Source organism: Ascaphus truei, chromosome 14 (assembly GCF_040206685.1).
Source record: "Ascaphus truei isolate aAscTru1 chromosome 14, aAscTru1.hap1, whole genome shotgun sequence".
In the NCBI taxonomy this organism is placed as follows: Eukaryota; Metazoa; Chordata; class Amphibia; order Anura; family Ascaphidae; genus Ascaphus; species Ascaphus truei.
In genome coordinates, this window is record NC_134496.1 from 58,233,134 (window position 1) to 58,256,478 (window position 23,345).

The window sequence follows — 23,345 nt, forward strand, 5'->3', positions numbered from 1 at the left end:
AAACAAGCATTGTGTGATATAATCACCACCATCCGGTTCGTGTCTGCAGCGTCTTGGGGCAGTCCCAGTATTGCAGTATCAGGATCGTAGTCCCAACAGGTATCCAGGGCAGATAGTATTCAATACAACTGTATTAAAGTCCTGGAAGATGGCTCCGTGTAGTACAGGCTTCTGCAGCAGTTGCGCATGGATCCGTCCGTTCCAGCGCTCGGTGATGACGTCAGTGTCAATGCGTCTGACGTGATGACGCTCCCTGACGCGTTTCGTCACTCTCGGGTAACTTTTTCAAAGGGTGATGTGGAGATGGGGTAGGTCCGGTATTTATATAGAGAGTCCAATAATCTCAATTACTTTGATCGTCCCCCCTTCTCAGCTGAAAGTGCTAAGTGCTCCAACATCTATGCAAATGCCTTAAACATAAAAATATGTCTAAAAATCTTTAAAAATATTTAAATATATTTAAAGAAGCTTGCTGGATTGGAGATAGAGTGCATTATTTGTCACATAGAAAATATAGCTCGCCATATATGAATCTAAAGGGGAACTATCTTTTAGATGATAAAGCATCAAGGTATAATTGAATAGACCTATCTCTATTTATCTGTGAGTATTAATATCTACATTGTTTATAGGTCTATTCAATTATACCTTGATGCTTTATCATCTAAAAGATAGTTCCCCTTTAGATTCATATATGGCGAGCTATATTTTCACTGTTGACTTGGACTTGGTTTGACCACACTGAGAGCTGCTGGAGACCCTCCACACCGGAACCAACACCATTACTGGACTTATTTTTGAGGACTGGTTTTTATACAAAAATTTTTTCTTTTATATTATCCATTTATTCCTTTTGTTTCTCTGTTTATTTATTTTTGTTATTATCTATATGTATACAATTATCATATTGTTTCCTGGTTTATAGCTTGATTGATTTGGTTATATATATGTAATTTTTACTATATGGTACATATTAGTTATTATTATTCATTAATTATATTATTTGGTTTATGAACTTTATAGATTCAGCTTAATAGAGGCGCTGCTTTTTTCTTTTTTGTTTGTCATATATATATATATATATATATAGCTTATTTTTAGTTATATATATGTCAGTATAATATATTTTATTTCAAAGTTTATTTCACATTATCACATTGAACACAAATTTCATAGCACTAATTTAGAACAAATCAACACTCACACACTGATAGCGCTACTCCTTTTCTTCTGTGTATATATATATATATATACACACACACACACACACACACACACACACACACACACACACACATACACACACACCGCCGAACCAAAAAATCTACTCGCGACCTAGCCCCGCCCCACTTTTATAAAATGGAATACATTCCTAATAAGAATTGTGTGTGTGACTAGTCTGGGTGGGTGGGTGACTTGTGTGACTGAGTGGGTGGGAGCGCCAGCCGCAAGGCCACAAAACACCCATTTCCCGATCGAGTGAAGCCCCGTGCACGCCAACCTCCGGACTGTCTTCGCTCCCCTCGCCATCTCCAAACTCGCCAGGGCAACCAAGGGGAAACGTGGCCGGAAGGGGATGCGCTGGATCCAGCACCCACCCGACAACTTTGACCGCCCCTCCCCCCCCCAGTGTGCACGCACCTACCTCCCGCCCGGGCCGCAGCCATGAGGACTGGGGACTCAAAGCTGCCAGCTGGCCCTTCTTCCCCTCTCCCATTTCACTGCCCGCGATCTCCATGAATTGCAAATTGTAATTGGTTACCCAAAAAAATGTAGTTACACCACTCCCTACAACTCTGCTGTCATTTAACTAGGCAAAATAAAGTAAGTTATTGATACTTAGGTAACATTTCATATCACTTTTCAAAGTGTGTGTTGTATATTTATAGATAGCCCGAGCTATTTACAAAGTTATTGCCTATTTAAAATGTGGTAATCCATCCATTTTCAATTTACTTAAAACACCATGTGATCCAGTATATCTAGTGTAAAAAGTATTAATAGTGAGACAGAGGGGAAGTGCCTGACGATATATATGGGTAATATTAGAAAAGGTATTTTATCACACAATGTGTCCAAACATTTTAACTTTCACCATAATTTGGATCCTAAATTCTTAACTTTTAAAGGCATTGAGCATATACCTAAGCATTAGAGGGTATGAAACAGACTTAATAGTCTAGCTAAACAAGAAACATTTTGAATCCATAAGATGCAGACCTTAATGCCAAAGGGTTTAAATGTTGATATCGATATTTGTGCATTTTTAATTTGATGTACTTTTTATTGCATTCATTTTTAACTTTGAGATATTTTTATTCTAACTTTAAATATATGCACTGTCTTTTTATATGTTATGATTATGCCCCTCAATATATAGAGATACATAGCTTGTGCACCATTTGTCTCATCATCATGCATCATTAATATCTTAACAATCTCCTTCCTATTTGGAATTTATTATCCACTTCTGCCTCATATTTTGCACATTGTTTTATCTAATTTGTGTTTCCTTTTATCTTATTGTATTTTTTTTTTTTCGATATTTCATCGTGCGTGGTTTAGTTATTTAATAAAATGGATGTAGTTTATTAGTATTATGGATGTAATGTTTTACTATTTTATGCCAATTTGAGCAGATATACTGTACATGTTTATTATATATTCCCCTCCTTCCTGTTTACACTGGTCATTATGTTTTGACCGATTAATTGGAACATGATCATGATAGTTCCAGTTGTATATTAATGGCTATTAATAGTCAACTATGAAGATGCGCTATACGATTCTTGACGAAGCCTAGTAAAACGCGTTGAATCGAATCAGCTGTTTCTGGGAGGATGGGGGATCGCAGGGCTGGCAAGTACTGGCAGCAGAGCCGGGAGATCAGAGAGTCACTTACGCCCTGCATTGAGACGTCAGAGGACGTGACGTATGTGGATACGAAAGACGGGACTATCTGACCGGCCGGACTCCAGCGACCCACGGTTCTCTCCCATGACATTTATTTGAATATAAAATGTGAGTGAAACTTACTTATCTGGAAATTGTGCAATACATCTTGTTGTTACTGTATTACACCATTGCGCGTTCGCTTCTTTTTTGGGGGAAACATATATCGTGCACATATACTTCAGAGGGATACATACACCAGAGGGTCTTTTCCAAGGGCTTCCGTCAGAGAGATGGATCTCTGACACATCATTACTTATAGAGGAAATCTGCGTGAGACCAAACACATTTGTTTGTAGATAGAACTGAACTTTATTTCAGGCTACACTATTGTTTGTATTTTCATATATATACCATCACGTGATTCACCAGCGCTCCCCCCCCCCCCCCCCCCAATCTGGAAGACAACATACTACTTTTTTGACAATTGGACGGTCTATTCTTAGGGTTTTAGAGCTGCTTTATACTTTATACTTCACTTTATATCATTACTTTTTCTCTCATTATTTGTGGTGGAGGTGTTATATTCACATTATATTTGAAGTTGTTCTATGTTGTAGCGCAGAGGTGCACAAACTCGGGGGGGGGCATCCCCCTGGGGGTCGCAAGATTGTTTAGGGGGGGGCGCAAGCGGCGGGGCGATTGTGCAGAGAAGCAGAGAGAAAAGCAGTTCTGTAGCTGCAATTTCTCCTGCAGCCATTAGGTGATGCTGTGCTGCACAGCTCATGCAGCACAGGCTTTGACTTCCTGTGTGTGTGTGTGTGTGTGTGTGTGTGTGTGTGTGTGTGTGTGTGTGTGTGTGTGTGTGTGTGTGTGTGTGACAAAGAGAGAAATGGAGAGTTTGGAGACATATTGGGGGGAGGGGGAGAGACTGGGGGAAGGTGAGAGAGACACTGGGGGAAGGTGAGAGAGAGACACTGAGAGGGAAGGTGAGAGAGAGACACTGAGAGGGAAGGTGAGAGAGAGACTGGGTGAGGGATACTGGGGGAAGGTGAGAGAGAGAGAGAGACACTGGGGGAAGGTGAGTGAGTGTGTGTGTGTTCTGGCATGGGAGGAGGTTGTTCCCTTTTCAGACCAATGAGCTGCACACCCACTGGTAGCAGGGCCCTCCAGCACCTGGAGGAGCTGGAGCAGGCCCCCGCCTCATGATCGCCTATCCCCAGGGAGCTCCAGCGGGACCAGTAAGAGATAAACGGACCCCACCCCCCCCCCCCCTGCTAAACGGAGGGATGGTTAGGCAGAGATGACAGAATTGAGGGACTTGGGAGGAGGATGAGTTTTGGGGGCCTGAGGATTATTCTTTGGGTCAGGGGGGGGGTCACTTGGGAGTATTGATCAGCAGGGGAGATTCATCAGTACCCCCCTTGAGTTTGGTTATGGGGATCCCTGGGCAACATTTAAAATGGGAATAAATAAATAATACCTAAAACTGGTAGGTAGGAGTGGATGACACTGGGGATAGCAAATTGGAGAAGGAAAAAAGGGAGGGTAAGGGGGGGATAGGGGGAAAGGAGGTGGAAGAATGCCCCCTCAAATGGATTGCCTTTGTGCGCCAGAAAAAAAATATTACCAGATGCCAGCAAACAATCAAAAAACAGTGATCCAATACTAGTATACTGCCTGCAGCCCAAGCGATTGGTTAACTTGGGTGCAGGAGATTGTAGACGTGTGACGGATGTGTCACAAAGCTGGTTCGCCCTCATTGGCTGAACCAGCTCACGTGCGCTGAAGTCAAGTGATTTTGATTACATCAGGCAGGGGGGCCCGAGAAATTTCATGGATGAAAAGGGGGGCTCGGCATAAAAAGTTTGCTCGCCCCTGTTGTAGCGAATACCCAGTGTTTTTCACATTCTTTGGCTCACTGGAAACAGTTTTACAACATATATTTTGAAGCGCCCGGTTCCATTTTCTCTGTGGGGAAGGATAACCTCCAAATTTAGGGTGGTCCTGCCTTTAAGTAGTGCCTGGAGGAGGGCACCGGGTCTGGCTCATGATTGGTCATGCCCAGGCCTGATGTCACTGTCTCCCGCTGTCGCTCAAATGCAGCTCCTCGGAGGGGAAAACCCCATATCAACTACTGGCAACCTGATTGTACCAGGGTTTTTTGCCAGCCCAGGGGCAGATTAGTGTGTGTATGTACAGTTAGGTCCGGAAATAATTGGACACTGGAACAAGTTTTGTTATTTCGGCAGTGTACCAAAATAAATAAAGTTACAGTTAAGCATTAGTAAGACCACACCTTGAATATGAAGTACAATTTTGGGCACTAATCCTAAGAAAAAACATTATGGAACTAGAGAGAGTGCAGAGAAGAGCCACCAAATGAATAAAGGGGATGGACATTCTAACTTATGAGGAGAGGCTAGCTAAATTAGATTTATTTACATTAGAAAAGAGGCGTCTAAGAGGGGATATGATAACTATATACAAATATATTCGGGGACAATACAAGGAGCTTTCAAAAGAACTATTCATCCCACGGGCAGTACAAAGGACTCGGGGCCATCCCTTAAGGTTGGAGGAAAGGAAATTTCACCAGCAACAAAGGAAAGGGTTCTTTACAGTAAGGGCAGTTAAAATGTGGAATTCATTACCCATGGAGACTGTTATGGCAGATGCAATAGATTTGTTCAAAAAAAGGTTGGACATCTTTTTAGATGGGAAAGGTATACAGGGATATACGAAATAAGTATACATGGGAAGGATGTTGATCCAGGGATTAATCCGATTGCCAATTCTTGGAGTCAGGAAGGAATTAATTTTTCCCCTTAATGGGGTTTTTTGTTTGCCTTCCTCTGGATCAATAAGTATAGATATAGGATAAAGTATCTGTTGTCTAAATTTAGCATAGGTTGAACTTGATGGACGTACCTCTTTTTTCAACCTCATCTACTATGTAACTATGTAAATAATGAATATGGGCTTAAAGTGCAGTCTATCCGCTTTAATTTGAGGGTATTCACATCCAAATTGGAGGAAGGGTTTAGGAATTACGTCTCTTTAATATGTAGCCCCCTCTTTTTTTTCAAGGGACCAAAACGAATTGGACAATTGACTCAAAAGCTGTTTCATGGACAGGTGTGGGCTATTTCTTCGTTATTTCAGCATCAATTAAGCAGGTCATAGGTCTGGAGTTAATTCCAGGTGTGGTATTCGCATTTGGAAGCTGTTGCTGTGAACCCACAACATGTGGTCAAAGGAGCTCTCAATGCAAGTGAAACAGGGCATCCTTAGGCTGCAAAAAAAAAGAAAATCCATCAGAGAGATAGCAGGAACATTAGGAGTGGCCAAATCAACAGTTTGGTACATTCTGAGAAATAAAGAACGCACTGCTGAGCTCTGCAACACAAAAGGGCCGAGACGTCCATGGAAGACAACAGTGGTGGATGATCATAGGATCCTTTCCATGGTAAAGAAAAACCCTTTCACAACATCCAGCCAAGTGAAGAACACTCTCCAGGAGATAGGCATATCATTATCCAAGTCTACCATAAAGAGAAGACTTCACGAGAGCAAATACAGAGGATTCACCACAAGGTGCAAACCATTCATAAGCATCAAGAATAGAAAGGCCAGATTAAACTTTGCCAAACAATATCTAAAAAAGCCAGCCCAGTTCTGGAACAGCATTCTTTGGACAGATGAAACTAAGATCAACCTGTACCAGAACGATGGGAAGAAAAGTGTGGAGACAGCTTGGAACGGCTCATGATTCTAAGCATACCACATCATCTGTAAAACACGGTGCAGGCAGTGGGATGGCATGGGCATGCATGGCTTACAATGGCACTGGGTCACTAGTGTTTATTGATGATGAGACAGAAGACAGAAGCAGCCGGATGAATTCTGAAGTGTATAGGGATATATATTGTATATATTGTCTTCTCAGATTCAGCTAAAATCAGAGAACTTGATTGGACGGCGCTTCATTTTACAGATGGACAATGACCCAAAACATACTGCGAAACAAACCAGGAGTTTTTAAGGCAAAAAAGTGGAATATTCTGCAATGGCCGAGTAAATCACCTGATTTCAACCCGATCGAGCATGCGTTTCACTTGCTGCAGACAAAACTTAAGGCAGAAAGACCCACGAACAAATAACAAGTGAAGACAGCTGCAGTAAAGGCCTGGTAAAGCATCCCAAAGAAAGAAACCCAGCGTTTGGTGATGCCCATGCGTTCCAGACTTCAAGCAGTCATTGCCTGCAAAGGATTCTCGACAAAGTATTAAAAATGAACATTTTATTTATGATTGTGTTAATTTGTCCAATTACATTTGAGCCCCTGAAATAAGGGGACTGTGTATGAAAATGGTTGCAATTCCTAAACGTTTCATACAATATTTTTGTCAACCCCTTGAATTAAAGCTGAAAGTCTGCACTTCAATTGCATCTCGGTTGTTTAATTTCAAATCCTTTGTGGTGGCGTACAGAGCCAAAATGATGGAAATTGTGTCAGTGTCCAAATATTTCTGGATCTAACTGTACATATATACGTTTTACGTTTTACGTTATGGTGGGTGAAAAAGGCAACAAGAAACATCCACTGTATTGCATATAGCAAATAAAAAGGTTACTCATTTGCATGTCATTTCCCAGAATCCCTTGCTGCAGTGGAAGCACTGTATGCTGGGTGATAATGGTGAAAGGCGGGGTTGCAGACCTGCATAAGACATGTGAATGTGCTCACAAGTGATCTTTTTATTTGCTATATATACGTGTGTGTATGTATGTATATACATACACATACACAGTTAGGTTCGGAAATATGTGGACACTGACACAATTTTCATATATACATACATACAGTTGTGTGAAAAAGAAAGTACACCCTCTTTCAATTCTATGGTTTTACATAATGTATCAGGACATAACAATCTGTTCCTTAGCAGGTCTTAAAATTAGGTAAATACAACCTCAGATGAACAACAACCCATGACATATTATACTGTCATGATTTATTTAACAAAATAAAGCCAAAATGGAGATGCTATGTGTGAAAAACCAAGTACACACTAATTGCTTCCATAGGAATTAAGATGCTAAGTAGCAGACAGGTGCTGCTAATCAAATGCCCTTGATTAATTGATCATCAGCAAGTGTGACCACCTCTATAAAAGCCGAAGTTTTAGCAGTTTGCTGGTCTGGAGCATTCAGGTGTGTGTTGCCAAGGAGGAAAGACATTAGCAATGATCTTAGAGAAGCAATTTTTGCTGCCCATCAATCTGGGAAGGGTTATAAGGCCATTTCCAAACAATTTAAAGTCCATCATCCTACAGTGAGAAAGATTATTAAAAAGTGGAAAACATTCAAGACAATTGCCAATCTTCCCAGGAGTGGACGTCCCAGCAAATTCACCCCAAGGTCAGACCGTGCAATGCTCAGAGAAATTGCAAAAAAACCAAGAGTTACATCTCAGACTCTACAGGCCTTAGTTAGCATGTTAAATGTTAAAGTTCATGACAGTACAATTAGAAAAAGACTGAACAAGTATGGTTTGTTTGGAAGGGTTGCCAGGAGAAAGCCTCTTCTCTAAAAAGAACATGGCAGCACGGCTTAGGTTTGCAAAGTTGCATCTGAACAAATCACAAGACTTCTGGAACAATGTCCTTTGGACAGACGAGACCAAAGTGGAGATATTTGGCCACTGTTTCAATATTGCCTGTGGAGTGGTACAACGTTTCCTGGCTGAGACACGAGCTGTTCCTGATGAGTATCATCTCATATGAGATTGACTGACTCTAAATGCTCTTACTCTAGCTACACTTGTGAGTGTGCTATTTTATACTGTATATTGTTGAGAATAAAATTTCTGCACAGAATCACGCTATGTGGCACACGCCTCTTTCTCTTTTCCTGGTGTGTGTGTGTGTGTCATCCCAGAAACATATTGCTTTTGTTCAAGAGCTCCCTATTCTGAATTTTCTGTAGTTCATATTTACTGCTTCAGTAACTTGTATGTTTGTAGTTTTTTTCTCTCTGCAAGATTTATTTGTTTATAAAGTTGTAAATGACTTCTAATATGGTATTTAAATCCTTTCCCCCCTCTAGGCTGTTAAAACCTTATTTTATATAGACGGTAGACCTATTCCATCTTATGGAACCCTATGTATTATTTTATGCAAACCGCAAGAAATGTAATTATTTAACGAGGCCAGCATGGCGTGAAGAATAGTAAAATGCACTTAAGATAGCTGTGCAGGCATGGTGTCAATTGGCTTTTGATTTTAAAGCTACTAATGTTTATATTGATTCTGAGTACTGCTTCGAGACCTACGCCGGTGAAGGTATTGTATTTAACCAGCAGTACTCTCTTCTGCCTATCATGTTTTTCTTTTTTTTACATCTGTGTTAAACTCATGGAATCTGTAAATCAGTATTGCTGACCTAAAAGAAGAGAAGAGAACTCTCGAAAGATTGTCATATCTATTGTTAGTCCAAATAAAAAGGTATCACCTTGTACTGAACTACTGATTTACTCTGAACTATCGCAACTGGACTAACACGACTATATGTACTTCATTTTATTTATTAAATTGTTAGTGGTTTTCATTTTGCACATTTTTTTACAAAACGGCTGCTCTGCCTGGATTAAAAAAACAATGAAATAAAAATGTGTTTTTTGTCAGATGTTTTTACTTTATTTTTTTACATGTTGTGCTATAGGGAACCAAGGAAAATTATCTTGCACAGAGGAGCAACTGGGCTCGGCTTCAACATTGTTGGAGGAGAAGATGGTGAAGGAATCTTCATCTCGTTTATACTTGCAGGAGGTCCCGCTGACCTGAGTGGTGAGCTCCAAAAAGGGGACCGCATTATATCGGTATGTTTCAGGCATGATAAAAAAGAAAAAAAATTACTTTTTATTTCCCTCTTAGAATGGTTGATGTAACGTCGTCAGGACCAAATCCCATATATATGTGTTGCAGAATACACCTTGCTTAGTTTTTTCCCTTATTTTATGATGAATAAGTATTTCTACTAACTTATTTTAAATAGTAGTGATGTATAGTAATTGGGTTCTGCTCCCTATGATGTTTCTGTAGTATGTGGATTAAGGAATACTTTAAGATAGTGAAAACTTCTCACAGAATAGAATGTTAAATACTTTTTTTTTTCTTGGATGCATTGAATGGGTTTGTAATTACAGATATATTCCTATGGTTTTATTTTAGCACTTCAGGGAGATGCTTTTACATATGTAGGATTTTTACCATTTTTAATGCTCTCCAATGTCAGGTCATTAAAAATGGCTCAAAAAGTAAGCTGTGTACTTAGAGGCCTATTAGGTGATTTTCTGGTTTCAATTGATAAGTAAACACAACGGATAATGTGTATTATTTATTTTATTTATTTATAAAATGTTTCACCAGGAATTATAGGCTAAAGCTGGTAAATTCCGGGCATTATTGAAATCCCTGCTCTCTGATTGGTTAAAATTCCGAGTATTATCCAATCAATAATGGCCCGGAATTTTTGGCACCCTTTCAGTTTTCATTAACAAAAAGTGAAATTTGCTCTTAGACAGGGTAGGTGATTGGACAGAAGGCACCAGCAAGTCACGGACTCCTCCCCCTCCCTGCCTGCAGCCAGGCACTGACTTCTCCCTCTCCCTGCCTGCAGCCAGGCACTGACTCCTCCCACTCCCTGCCTGCAGCCAGGCACTGACTCCTCCCACTCCCTGCCTGCAGCCAGGCACTGACTCCTCCCCCGCCCTGCATGCAGCCAGGCACTTCTCCCTCTCCCTGCCTGCAGCCAGGCACTGACTCCTCCCACTCCCTGCCTACAGCCAGGCACTGACTCCTCCCACTCCCTACCTGCAGCCAGGCACTGACTCCTCCCCCGCCCTGCCTGCAGCCAGGCACTGACTTCTCCCTCTCCCTGCCTGCAGCCAGGCACTGACTCCTCCCACTCCCTGCCTGCAGCCAGGCACTGACTTCTCCCTCTCCCTGCCTGCAGCCAGGCACTGACTCCTCCCACTCCCTGCCTGCAGCTAGGCACTGACCCCTCCCCCTCCCTGCCTGCAGCCAGGCACTGACCCCTCCCTGCCTGCAGCCAGGCACTGACTCCTCCCCCGCCCTGCCTGCAGCCAGGCACTGACTCCTCCCCCCTCCCTGCCTGCAGCCAGGCACTGACTCCTCCCACTCCCTGCCTGCAGCCAGGCACTGACCCCTCCCCCTCCCTGCCTGCTGCCAGGCACTGACCCCTCCCCCACCCTGCCTGCAGCCAGGCACTGACCCCTCCCCCACCCTGCCTGCAGCCAGGCACTGACTCCTCCCCCACCCTGCCTGCAGCCAGGCACTGACTTGCAGTAAAAGCATAAGGGGTGCCTATCCATATACTATTTCCTCATAGTCGATAATTGGTATTAGCATATGCTGTGCGATGCACTTTCTGACCAGCAGCAGGGAGGATTTGTTCCTATAAAGTACACCTAGTTTTGGCATAGGTTTTGGATGTCAGAATATCAATGTGCATTCCGAATGTTAATTGGGAGTCAAACCATATGCCCAAGTTATCTGTGCTTAACTTCATATATTTTTTTTTTTCCCCAAAATATTTTTGGCCAGAGACTGCACCTTTAAGGGCACTGCGTGCCTGAATTGACCGACCGTGAACAATTTTGAAAATTGATTTCTAATGCCAGAAAGCATGGTGATATACGGGACTATAGATACATTGATTAAACATTGCCTGAGGGCAGGAGATAGCAAGGGTGTCACTCACTAATAGAAAGCAGATCAATGTGACAGTGGGCTTAATGCAAGTGCTAAAAGGACTGCTTTGTTGCATTTAGCAATAGGAATACAAGTGCATATCTAGTTAAGAAGAAAGGTTATGGCAACCACATTGGCAGGAAATTGTAAGTAGCAAAATGATCATTCCAATAAAATGTGGAGGTTTTTTTCAAAAAGCGGGAAATGCATGGCTAACATGAAGGGGTCAACTGATTAATCCATACAAATGCTGTGGTCGTTGTACTCTGTAAGATGGCCTTAGAAAAGGCATCTGTAATGTGATTGGGATAAGCATGTCTGTTATCTTCTAACTTTTACACAGCTGATGAGAAAGTAGCACAAATGTGGAATGTCGAAGCAAAAGATTTTACGTAAAATAGCAGTGACCTGTAGTCAAAGTACTGTAGTTGCAACATATGCTTATCTGTGGCACATTATCCTTTTTTTTCGTGTTGGTTCTTGTTTTGCAAAAACTGATTTTGATTTTGATTTTTTTTTGTTTCAATTTTTTTTATTAGACAGTTATGACATTACAGGGTATAGATAATACAAACAGTAAGCCCGTCTAATACACATTTTTTTTTTTTTTTCCTTAACTGGGAAGAGAAGAGGAAAGGCTCAGCGTCTCCCTGACCATATGTGGTCCAACGGGGCGGCGCGAGCATGGAAACAGAGAGGGGATAGAGAAGAGAGGGGGGGTGGGGTGGGGGGGGGGGGGGGAGGGTGTAATGGGGAAAGGTCTTATTCCCTAGCTTCTTGGCAGTTCTGGTTTGGATCTTGGTGTCCATTGGGTCCCTGATCTGTTAAGGGGTGTTTCGTCTTAGGAGCGCCATGTGGGTGTACCATGGATCCCAAATATTAGTGAGTGAGGTAGAGGACCTTTTAAGGAAAGCCGACAATTTCTCCATGTCCATTACTTCTTGCACCCTTTTTATTATTGTTTGTTTGGAGGGGGGAGACACTTTCTTCCAGGCGGCAGCCACCGCACATCTGGCCGCCGTAAGAATAAAGGAGACTAATTTTCCTGTTGGCCGGTCCAGATAGTCTAGTGGCCTGGCCAGCAGGTAGGTCAGCGGTTCAATGGGTATTGTGAGGTCTGTGACCTCCTCTATTAATTTTTGTGTCGTTTCCCAGTATTTTTGAATTTCCGGACATGTCCACCAAATGTGGGCCATGTCCCCCTTTTGACCGCAGCCTCTCCAGCATAGATCGGATGCCAGGGGGTAGATTTGATTTAGTCTGGCTGGGGTAAGATACCAGCGGAACATTATTTTGTAAATATTTTCTCTGATTGTGGTACATATAGAAGTTCCTGAGGCATTTTCCCAAATACTTTCCCAGTCCTCTCGGTCTATAACTATGTCCAATTCTGCTGCCCAATGCAGCATATAGTCATGTGTGTGGGCTTCTGTGCCCCTCTCTAGCTCCGCGCATATTTGTGTTATTAGACCTTTCTGGTGAGCTGTTTCTCTGCAGAGCCGCTCGAAACCTGTGAGAGGGGGAAATTTCAATGTTGGGGATATTGTTTGGATAAAGTGTCGAATTTGTAAATACTTGAACACGTTCAGTCCTATTATTCCATATTTGGCTTGTATGTTTTGATAGCTCAGGAACTCCCCGAAGCTCAAGAGGTCGGCAATCACCTTGATGTTTTTGGTTTGAAATTGGTCAAATTGTCTGGGCTCACAGCCAGGTGGGAATTTCGGATTTTTGTGAATCGGTATAAGTTGAGATTGTGGTGTTGTGAGCTTGTACTTGAGTTTGCTTTTCGTCCAGGTCTCCCATGTGTGTCTCATTGGGCCTAGTTTAAATTTGCTATTCTGCATGTCCTCCTTGCTCAGGGACCAAAGGCAAGCCGGCAGTGAAGGCGTTCCGGCATATTGTGTTTCAATATCCAGCCAACAATATTGGTTTGGGTTTGCGTTCCAGACTACTACCTGTCGCAGTTGGGCGGCTAGGTAGTATTTTGTGATGTCTGGGACTCCCAGTCCTCCTCTCCCCCTTGAGGCCAAGAGAACTGTTCTAGGGACTCTAGGTTTTTTACCTTGCCAAATAAAGTGGAAGATTAGTTTTTGGATATTTTTTAATTCCGAGCCAGGGATGTGGACCGGGAGAGTCTGGAAGTAGTATAGTAATCTAGGGAGTATGTTCATTTTAACCGAGACCATTCTCCCGATCCATGATATTTGATAACCTCCCCATTTTTCTAAATCTTGTTTGATTTTATGGAATAAGGTCGGATAGTTATGTTGGTATAGGGATTGGTAGTTCCTCGATATCTTAACCCCCAAGTATTTGATACAGGAGGAGCTCCAACGGTAATTGAAGTTTAGTTTGAGGAGTTTCACCTCTGGCTCTGGCAGACTTAGATTTAGGGCTTCTGACTTATCATTGTTTATTTTGTATCCTGAGATTTTTCCAAAATCCCGGAGTTCTTTTTGAAGGTTGGGTAGGGAGATTTGGGGTTTGGAAAGGGTTAGTATGACATCATCCGCGAATAGGGAGATTTTATGCTGCCTGTTTCCAATTTCTATTCCTTGGATGTCCGTATTGAGTCGTATTGCTGATGCTAGTGGTTCTATCGTTAGCGCAAAGAGGAGAGGAGATAGGGGGCATCCCTGTCGAGTCCCATTTGTTATCTCGAATCTGTGGTTATTGCCCCCTGGTAGTTTCACTGTGGCTGACGGGTTTTGATATAATCTACGGACCCCCTCTAAGTATGCGTCTTTAAAGCCAAATTTGCGCATAGTCTGGTCCAAAAATTGCCAGTTTATTCTATCGAACGCCTTCTCTGCGTCCAGGCTTAACAGAAGTGCTTTGGTGCCTGTGAGGTGAACATGGTCAATGATATTAATTATTTTTCGGGTATTGTCTGAGGCTTGTCTCCCTGCGACAAATCCTACTTGGTCGATATTAATTAACCTCGGTAATATTGGGTTTAGCCTATTTGCCAAAATTTTGCTATATAGTTTGAGATCACTATTGAGGAGGGAGATTGGACGGTAGCTTCCACATTGCATCGGGTCTCTGCCATCCTTATGTATTATAGCCAAATTGGCTAGAGACATTGTTGGGGGGATTTGATTCCCTTCCATAAAATAATTGAATATTTTTAGTAGATGCGTGGATAGGGTTGGCAAGAACCTTTTATAGTAAATATTTGTGAAACCGTCAGGGCCAGGAGACTTAGTAAGCTTTAGTGATTTGACCGCCTCTTCCAGTTCCTCTTTTGATATCTCAGCATTGAGGACTGTGTTTTCCTCCTCCGTCAGTGAGGGGAGTTGGCATTTATTTAAATATTGAGTTATAGATTCTGACGCTATCGGTACAGGTCGGCCGTTTTTAGCTCTTAAGTTGTATAGTTCTGTGTAATATCTTGTGAATTCCGCTGCAATCTTGCTTTCACTATATTGGATCTCACCAGACCTACTCTTGATCGCCGTTATTTGGGATCTTTTTTGTATCCCTCTTAATTTACTAGCTAAGAGTCTGTCAGCTTTGTTGCCTTTGTCATAGTATAGTTGTTTGGTCCATTTGAGGGCCTTTTCAACGTCCTCCAGCTGGGTTTGTCTAAGCTTTGTTCTAGCATCTATTAATGACTTGTATATTTTTTTTGAGGGATGTGCTTTATGAGCTTGCTCTATTGCTTTTATGTTTTCTGTGAGTTCTTTGATTAGCGCTTGGCGGGCTTTTTTCCTGTGGGATGCGATGGAAATAAATTTCCCTCTGATAGTTGCCTTATGGGCTTCCCATAGGATTGCTGGAGAGGAGACTGTTCCCATATTGAGGGAGAAATAGTCCTTAAGTGAGGATCTGACTTCTCTCTCGATCTCTGGGTGATTTAGTAGTGAGTCGTTCAGTCTCCAGGTGTACGTTGTTGTTTTTTCAAAGGGGACTGACAGAGTCAAGGTGACCGGGGCATGGTCTGACCATGTGATTGAGCCAATGTCTGATTCTATGGCTGCCGCCATCACATTTTTGGTGGTCAAGATGTGGTCTATTCGAGAGTAAGTCTGGTGAGGTGCTGAGTAGAATGTGTAGTCTCTCTGGCCCTGATGTTGGGTTCTCCAGACATCCACCAGTGAGAATTCGCTCATGATTTCCCTGAACCTTTTCCCCTTGATCTGGGAGTGGGTTTTGCGGGGGGGGCCCATGTTGGTTGATCTGTCCTCGGTAGGGTTTAAGACCATATTGAAGTCTCCTCCCACTATCATCGATGACAGATATCCCGGGTCAACACCCTCGAGAACAGCTTGTAAAAACTCTGTTTGGTTCTCGTTTGGGGCGTATACATTGATCAGGACGATTGCCGAGCCCGCTAGGGAGCCATATACCATTAGGAATCTACCCTCTGGGTCCATTGTTGTTCTGACATGATTAAATGGGGTGCCTTGTCTGATAAGGATAGCCACACCCCTCTTCTTACTACTAAATGATGCAAAAAAGCAGGTCGGGAATATTTTTTTGAATAAATTTGGGGGGTCCTGTGATGTGAAGTGGGTCTCCTGTAGGAATATGATGTCTCCCCCTGTTTTTTTCATATCGTTGAGTGCAAGTCTCCGTTTTCTATTATTTTGGAGCCCCTTAACATTCAGTGAGCAGATTTTTATTGGGGCTGTGGATGTCATTGTGATTTTGTTGTGGCTTGAGGACTCGGGATCTCCCCCTTCCCACCGGAGGGGATCTTGCTTTTATGTCCTAGGTATGTATTACTTCGGAAGCTGCTTTGTTTATGGGGTAGGGATGTGTCTTGTTTATATTTTCTTTGGTAATTGTTTGTGTGGTGCCAAGGAAGGGGGGGAGGGGGGGGGGGAATGAGGGGGAGGGAGGGTGGTTAAAGATCCGCTGGGACAGAGTCAGCGGATAGAGAGCAGATAGGATTAGGGCCTTTTCAGGTCCTAATATTGTGTTGCCAGACCTAGTGAAGGCCGGCATTCGGGCAGATGTGCCCATCTAGGGAGGTTCCGGCACCAGTGACCGGCGTGCAACCGAGGGGTCCAGACCCTAGGTTGCTAGTGTGTTGCGCTTTCCCTTTTTCTGTCGTCATGTTTCGGTTTTAGGCTGCGTCGTGTTTTACTTGTATGGGGGAGGGGGGTGGGTAGTGAAAGGGAAAGAAAAGGAAAAAAAAAAAAGAAAAAAAGGGGGGGGGGGGGGTGAGCACCCAAAGAGACGTTCAGGTTGTGAGTGTTGAAGTCGCTGACGCTGGTTGTATGGCTCGGGTTATTTTACCATTTTGGTGAGGTATATAAGGGTGCGTATTTCTCTGTTGGTTACTTAGGGCCGGTTGGCAGCGTTCTACTGGGGCGGTGGGGGGCGGGGAGCACAGGGGCGGGTGGTGAGGGTAGGACGGGGGGGGGGGAGTTGAGTGTGGGGGGCGTCCTAATTTTCTTTCTTCTCTATATTGGTAGTTATGGGCTAGGTCTGCCTTTTATTGGATCTGTATGTGCTGTGTGTAGTTTCCTAAGCACAGCCCATACTAGTTCACAGTCAGTTTTCTGGTTTAACATATACAGACGGATATGCCTGGTAGGTAACATAGTAAACCTGCGTTGATCTACATCTCGTTATTGTCATGACATGCAATACATTTGGTCTGCTTGTTTAAACATTGCGATATAACCCTGGTATATAATGTTTCAAATCTACCTTAACATAGATAATAATATGGGTCTGACACGGAATACAACTTCGTCGCGCGAGTGCCTCCTGATCTTTGATCCTGAGGTATGTTATAGCGAGCCTGGGTTAACCTATTTTATTGGGTCTGTATGCATTGTGGGTAGTATCATATACGTTGTCTATTATTAGTACACAATCAGCTTTCTTGTTAACATATACAGAGACATGTTCCTGTTAGGTTACATAGTAAGCCTGCCTTAACCTACACATCGTTATTGTCATGGCATGTAATACATCGGCGCTGTTTCTACATAGTTACGTGATCCTGGCATTTAATATATATCCAATCTACCTTGACATACACAACAGTACAGGTCTGACAAGGGACATATCACAATCGCGCTGATACCCCCTGCGTTACGATGCCGAGGTGTACCATTGCAAGCCTGGATTTACCTATACTGTGATGTGGTCCAGGCATGCAGCATGGTAGACCTGCCTCGCCATGCGCAGTAGGTAATCTGTCAAAGGCTTACAACGACCCATACAGCAGTATCTGTATGAGAACCTGATAATTGCGCCCTGGCATATACATCTGAGTACTCTTGTCTAGTATCCTGGCACATTTACAGTACATTCTTGGGCAGCAGCCTATCTCGGCTACAGCATGAGGGAGGGGGGGGGGGGGGGGGAGAGAGGATAGGGAGGGAAGGGAATGTGGGGGGGGGAAAGGTGGGGGGGGGGAAAGTGGGGAGGGGGGGGAAGGTGGGGGGGAGGGGAGGTGGGGGGGGAGGGGTTGGGGAGGGACTCCTATTCTTAGATTTTGCTATCGGCTTGGAACATTGAGCATATACTCCCCTAGGAATCTCTTTGTTCTTTTTAGTCAAAATTATTTTAAAGTTTTATGTCTGCAGCCCATGGTTTGAATGGGTCGCAGACCAAGGTATCTTTGTATTGTCCAGGTTCTTTTCATGTCGATATGGGTCTCTTGGGGCCCTTGGGGGGGGGGGGGTGGGTCGGGTGTCAAGGCATGGGGAGGCCTTCTGTGGCCGGGGGGGGGGGATGGGGGGGGCAGGCCCGTGTTCTCCTGACAGTGGCGTGACTCTCTGATCGCCGCAGTGTTATACAGGCAGTAGTACTCACGGTTACCGTTGGGGTCACGGTGGGGTGATAGGGGGAAGACAAAAAAAGCGGAGGGGGTGATCCGACCGGATGTCCTGGGTTCCCGTCTGAGTGCTCGCTTCCTCCGCTCCCGTGAGGGCCGGTCGGTTGTCGGGGCCTCCAGGAGGGGAGGGGCAAAAGGATCCTGTGTTCCCCTCGCGACGGCGGGTCTTGGCTCCACACTGTCTCAGCTAAGCTTCAGCGTCGGGGCTGTCGGTGTGCACGTCCGTCCTCATTGCTGCGGCCGTTCCGGTGTGCTGTAAGAGGCTTTGTCGCCTCCAGGTACTCGTCACGTTCACTCTCTGGTCGACTGCCTGCCGCGTCTCGATGTCATCCGCTCCGCTGGTATCGGCAGCCGTCTTTGATGCGGAGGATCAGGTTTGCAGACGGGTCTGTGGGTTCCTTGGGGGGTGAAGGGGGGGGTAGGGGGAAGAGGTAGAGGGGTGGCGGGCGGGGGGGGGGGGAAAGGTGTGGGTGGGGAGGGGAGAGGGGGGGGGAGAGAGGGGAGGGGGGGGGAGAGAGGGGAGGGGGGGGGGAGAGAGGGGAGGGGGGGGGGGAGAGAGGGGAGGGGGGGGGGAGAGAGGGGAGGGGGGGGGAGAGAGGGTTCCTGATGTGTTTGAGTGTTTAGCTAATTTCTGGTAGACGCTTTGTGATGGCCTTGTTTGGTGGGTTTTCAGGGTCTTCACTTGACTCTGCCTTGTCTTTGTCCTGCCAGCCTTTCGGATGTTCTTGCTGGCGGGTCTTGTATGTCCGGTTCTTGGACTCTGGAGGGGTTCTTATCCCATTCTGCTGGCGGGTTCAGTCCAACCGTTTTGGCAAAGCGCGCCATATCCTCTGGGTGTCTGATGGTATGGTATTTCCCGTTTTTCTGCACCAGCAGTTTAAACGGGAAGCCCCAGTTATATTTGATTTCTTTTTCACGCAGGAGTTTGGTTAGAGGTTGCATCTCCTTTCTCCTGAGCACCGTGCGTTTAGACAGGTCGTTATATATTTGAAGATGGTCGCCTTTGTGGGTGATAGGTTCTTGCGCGCGGCATGCTGCCATGATTTGCTCTTTTATTGTGTAATGGTGGATTCTTGCAATCACGTCTCTCGCTCTGTTGGGGTCATCTGATCTTGGTCCCAAGGCTCGATGTGCTCTGTCCATTTCACACTCACTTGGAGTAAGGTCAGGGCAGACGGATTGGAAGAGGGCCAGGATGTAAGGTTTAATCTGGGCTGGGGGGACCGATTCTGGGATCCCTCTGATCCTGATGTTTTGTCTTCGATCTCGGTTTTCCTGATCCTCTATCTGGTCTTTAAGATTACTCACTTCGGCCCCCAGTCGGTAGATTTCGTTCGCGGCGTCTTCTTGGGCCTGTGTTGCGTCAGCCATTTTTATTTCCAGCTCCGCGGTGCGCTCTGAGAGGCCCGAGATCTCCTGTTTCAGCTCAGAGACCGCAGCTTTAAGGTCCGCTTTGAGTGAGGTATGTAGCTTGTTCAGCATTGATGTTATTAGCTCTTGCATGTAATCCCGCGTTAGAGCTTCGTCTTGCGGTGGTGGTGTGTCGGTGCGGTCACGCTCCATTGCCGCTTGCTTGGCCCCGCGTGGTGTGGGGCCGCCGCCATCTTGGCTTCTTGTGGCAGCCTCCGAGCTCCTCTGAGAAGGGGAGAGAAAACGGGCAATTCCTGGGCCCGATTGGGCTTTTTGTTTGCCTGCCATTGCCTTCTCGAGGGCTTCCTCTAGGTTTTGAGCTGTTTTGTGGTGATTTTTTTGGGGTGGGAAAGCGCTGCTTTTGTAGTTTTATGCTTGGGTCTAGGGAGCTCCTCTGCTACCCGACCGTTCTCATCAGCGTCCTGGACACGCCCCCTTTGATTTTGATTTTTAACAAATTATGAAAAAATAAAATTGCATATTAAAGCATAAATTTAAAATGGATATAAAACAAAGGAAAAAGTAAAATGGTATAACTAAAGAATGTAAAATTATTTAAAGAGATGGCAAGAAACACTGTTTTTAACTCTAGTGTAGAGATGAGCACTTGGCATGGTTTTCTCATTTTGGTTCTATATAATTTTGAGGTTTTGGTTCTATAAATCTTAGGAGTTTTGGAATGTACAGTAAGGTTCTGATTTCAAACACGGCCCATTTCTACCTTTTTTGTAAGATTTTTTTTTTTTTCTTCAACCTTTGTTTTTGTAGGTAAATGGGGTTGATCTCAGAGCTGCGACTCATGAACAGGCAGCAGTAGCCCTGAAGAATGCAGGCCAAACCGTGACGATTGTTGCACAATACCGTCCAGAAGGTAAGCTGCAACATAGAATAAATTAGAAAACACAAAACTGTATCACCACCGTATCCCAGACCTGCTTCCCAGTAACCTTCTCCTTAGTCAGAAAGATTTAAGCCCCATTCAGATTATAACTTTTATAACTGCCCAGTTCACAGCATTGGAATGACTATAACATTGTATCCTCGGACAGAAGCCTTAATGTCCCCGATATTGATATTTTATCTATTATTGCTTGGTTGGGCCTTCGTTTATATGGCAGTAAAACCAAATTACATTTATTGAACAAAGTTCTTTTCAGTGATATAGAACGTGTTTCCCAATTAAGTCCCAATTAACGCCAACTTTTAAAAATAGAGGCTCAAATAGTGTCCTACTTCAGTTTGCACATGAGCTGTTTTTACAGCATTGATCGTATTATGAATTGTAAGGTTAAAATGTGACTGCAGAAATTGAAGAAATGTTAAGCAGAAGAACGGCAACTCTTGATTTGAAATTCTAATGGCATTTGTCTATGTACATTTGCTAAAATATGATTCTCTTTTCTTTACACCTTCACATAATCATGTTTTCACTTTTATCCCATTAAGACATTATTGCTTAGTGGGAACCAAGTGTTTTATGTCAAAACATTAAACTTTTAACCTGAAATTTACCATTTCAAATTAATGTGACACAAGAAAATGTCCCACGTTGTATTTCTTTGTAGGAGTAACCTAGCAATGGACCGGTATTACTTCCCAGTATGGTGCATTGGGCTGCTATAGATACACTTTGAGATCATGCAAATGCCATTTTTCCAATCTGGCAACAATTGTGTTCTAGTCCATTTCCTTGCATGTTTTAAATATTGCAAGAAATGGTATTTGAGTTCTTGTATACCTATTTTTATTAAATTAATCGTTTGATTTGACCCATGTTTATCAGGATTATTACCAAAAATAACTGGGTTAAGAATGATACATTTCGTACTATTTGCAGTACTAAATGATTTTTTGCGGCATATGGAAGCTTTTCTGTTTGTCACAGTTTTAAAGTAGTGCAAGCAAGTTGAGACTTGAGTGAGTGTTTTTGAGAGCTCATTTTGGATCTGTATGCATTCCCCTTTAACACTGAAAAATAATTGAAAACTAAATATGCCTTTTTACTAAATTGTGCTTGCAAGTCATACATTCATTATAACGTTAATGTAACATTTAGCTGTTTTCCACACCTCCCTGTTGTACTGTGCGGCGCAATATGTTGACAGATTATTATACGCCAAGCAGTGGCGTATTTCCTGTTGGGCCTGGGGCGATAAAAATGTCCTCCCCCATGGGGCGACAAAAATGTCCTCCCCCATATACTTTTGCCGCACTCTTGGGCCTGATGGGAAGTCACTTCGCTGTGGTGGCCGTCTCCTTACCTGCTCCCGTCCTCCTTCTGAAGTGCAGCGTCAAATGACATCATGGCCACGCAATCATTTGACACTGCGGTTCAGAACATGGGGGGGGGGGGAGGGGGCGGCAGCAAGCAGGCAGACGCAACAGCTAAGTGCCATGGGGCAGCGGATTTTCGAATCCGCCGCTGACAGCAAGCATTATTCTTAGAGCTGGGGTGCGCAAACTGGGGCGCAGGAGATTTTTCTGGGATGGGGGGGGGGGGTTCATAGGCCCCGCGCTCTTCCCCAAGCCATTTAAATTAAATGTCGGGGAATCACGTGAGGCCTCTGCAACTCTCAACTTACCGTAATTCAGCCGGCTGTGTGACGTGTCGCCATGGCAATGTGGCATCAAATAACACCGTGGGGTCACGTGACGTCACATGCGTCAAATGTCGCCGTGGGTCACGTAATGTCACATGACCCCGCAGCATCATTTGACGCAGCTCCAAGGTAGGGGGGGCGCGAGCACTGTGGCAGGCAAGACAGAGGGGGCGCAGCAGCAAATGTTTGCGCTCCCCTGTCATAGTATGTCTGAGTACTTGTAACAACACTAATTTAAATATAGCCCTGTAAATGTCCAGAAGTATTGTCAAATGTAAGATTTAATCTGGCACTACGTATTTTGGATTAAAGCAGCATTTCCTCTTACCCGTTTACTTTTTTCTGTTTTGATAAATGCAGAAGCTCCTTACAATTACGGCAACGCAACTATCGAAGCTGCCGATCGATCCGTTCTCCCATGATCGTTCGGCAAAGATCCTTTCTCCCCACATCTCTAAAGCACAAATTGGTGGTGTTAATTTTACATTTAATTACCAGAATTTGGGGTGGCTGTCCTGAGCTAAATCGCAGTAGCCCAATCCTGGGGTGATATCAGCGTAGGTGATCTAGACCCAGGGGCGCGCAAACTTTTTTTGATGCGACCCCCAGTGGCTGCTCTCCTCCTTGTTGCACCACCCTCCTTACCTCGCGCGACGTCAAATAATGCCGCAGGGTCGTGCGACGTCACGTGACCCGCAGCGTCATTTGCCGTCACGTTGCCATGGTAATGCGTTTTTACTTTTTTGTTCCATGTGTCAGGTTATGGAATGAAATGAGGACTGTTTCTTTAAGGCTGAAATACTGGTACATTACATACTGCATAAAGCTTCCAATGGCGGGATAATTACTACAGTACAGCAG

General features: G+C 44.1%; 1 protein-coding gene across 30 annotated transcripts in view; it reads left to right on the top strand.

Moving 5' to 3' along the window:
* DLG1 (discs large MAGUK scaffold protein 1) overlaps positions 1–23,345 on the top strand; it is a 257,330-nt gene that overhangs the window by 180,797 nt on the left and 53,188 nt on the right. For all 30 annotated transcript variants that reach the window (XM_075571142.1, XM_075571128.1, XM_075571129.1 and 27 more), the window contains 2 exons: positions 9,619–9,775; positions 20,653–20,755. In XM_075571142.1, coding sequence (XP_075427257.1) covers positions 9,619–9,775; positions 20,653–20,755 — 260 coding nt within the window. The remainder of the gene's footprint in view (positions 1–9,618; positions 9,776–20,652; positions 20,756–23,345) is intronic.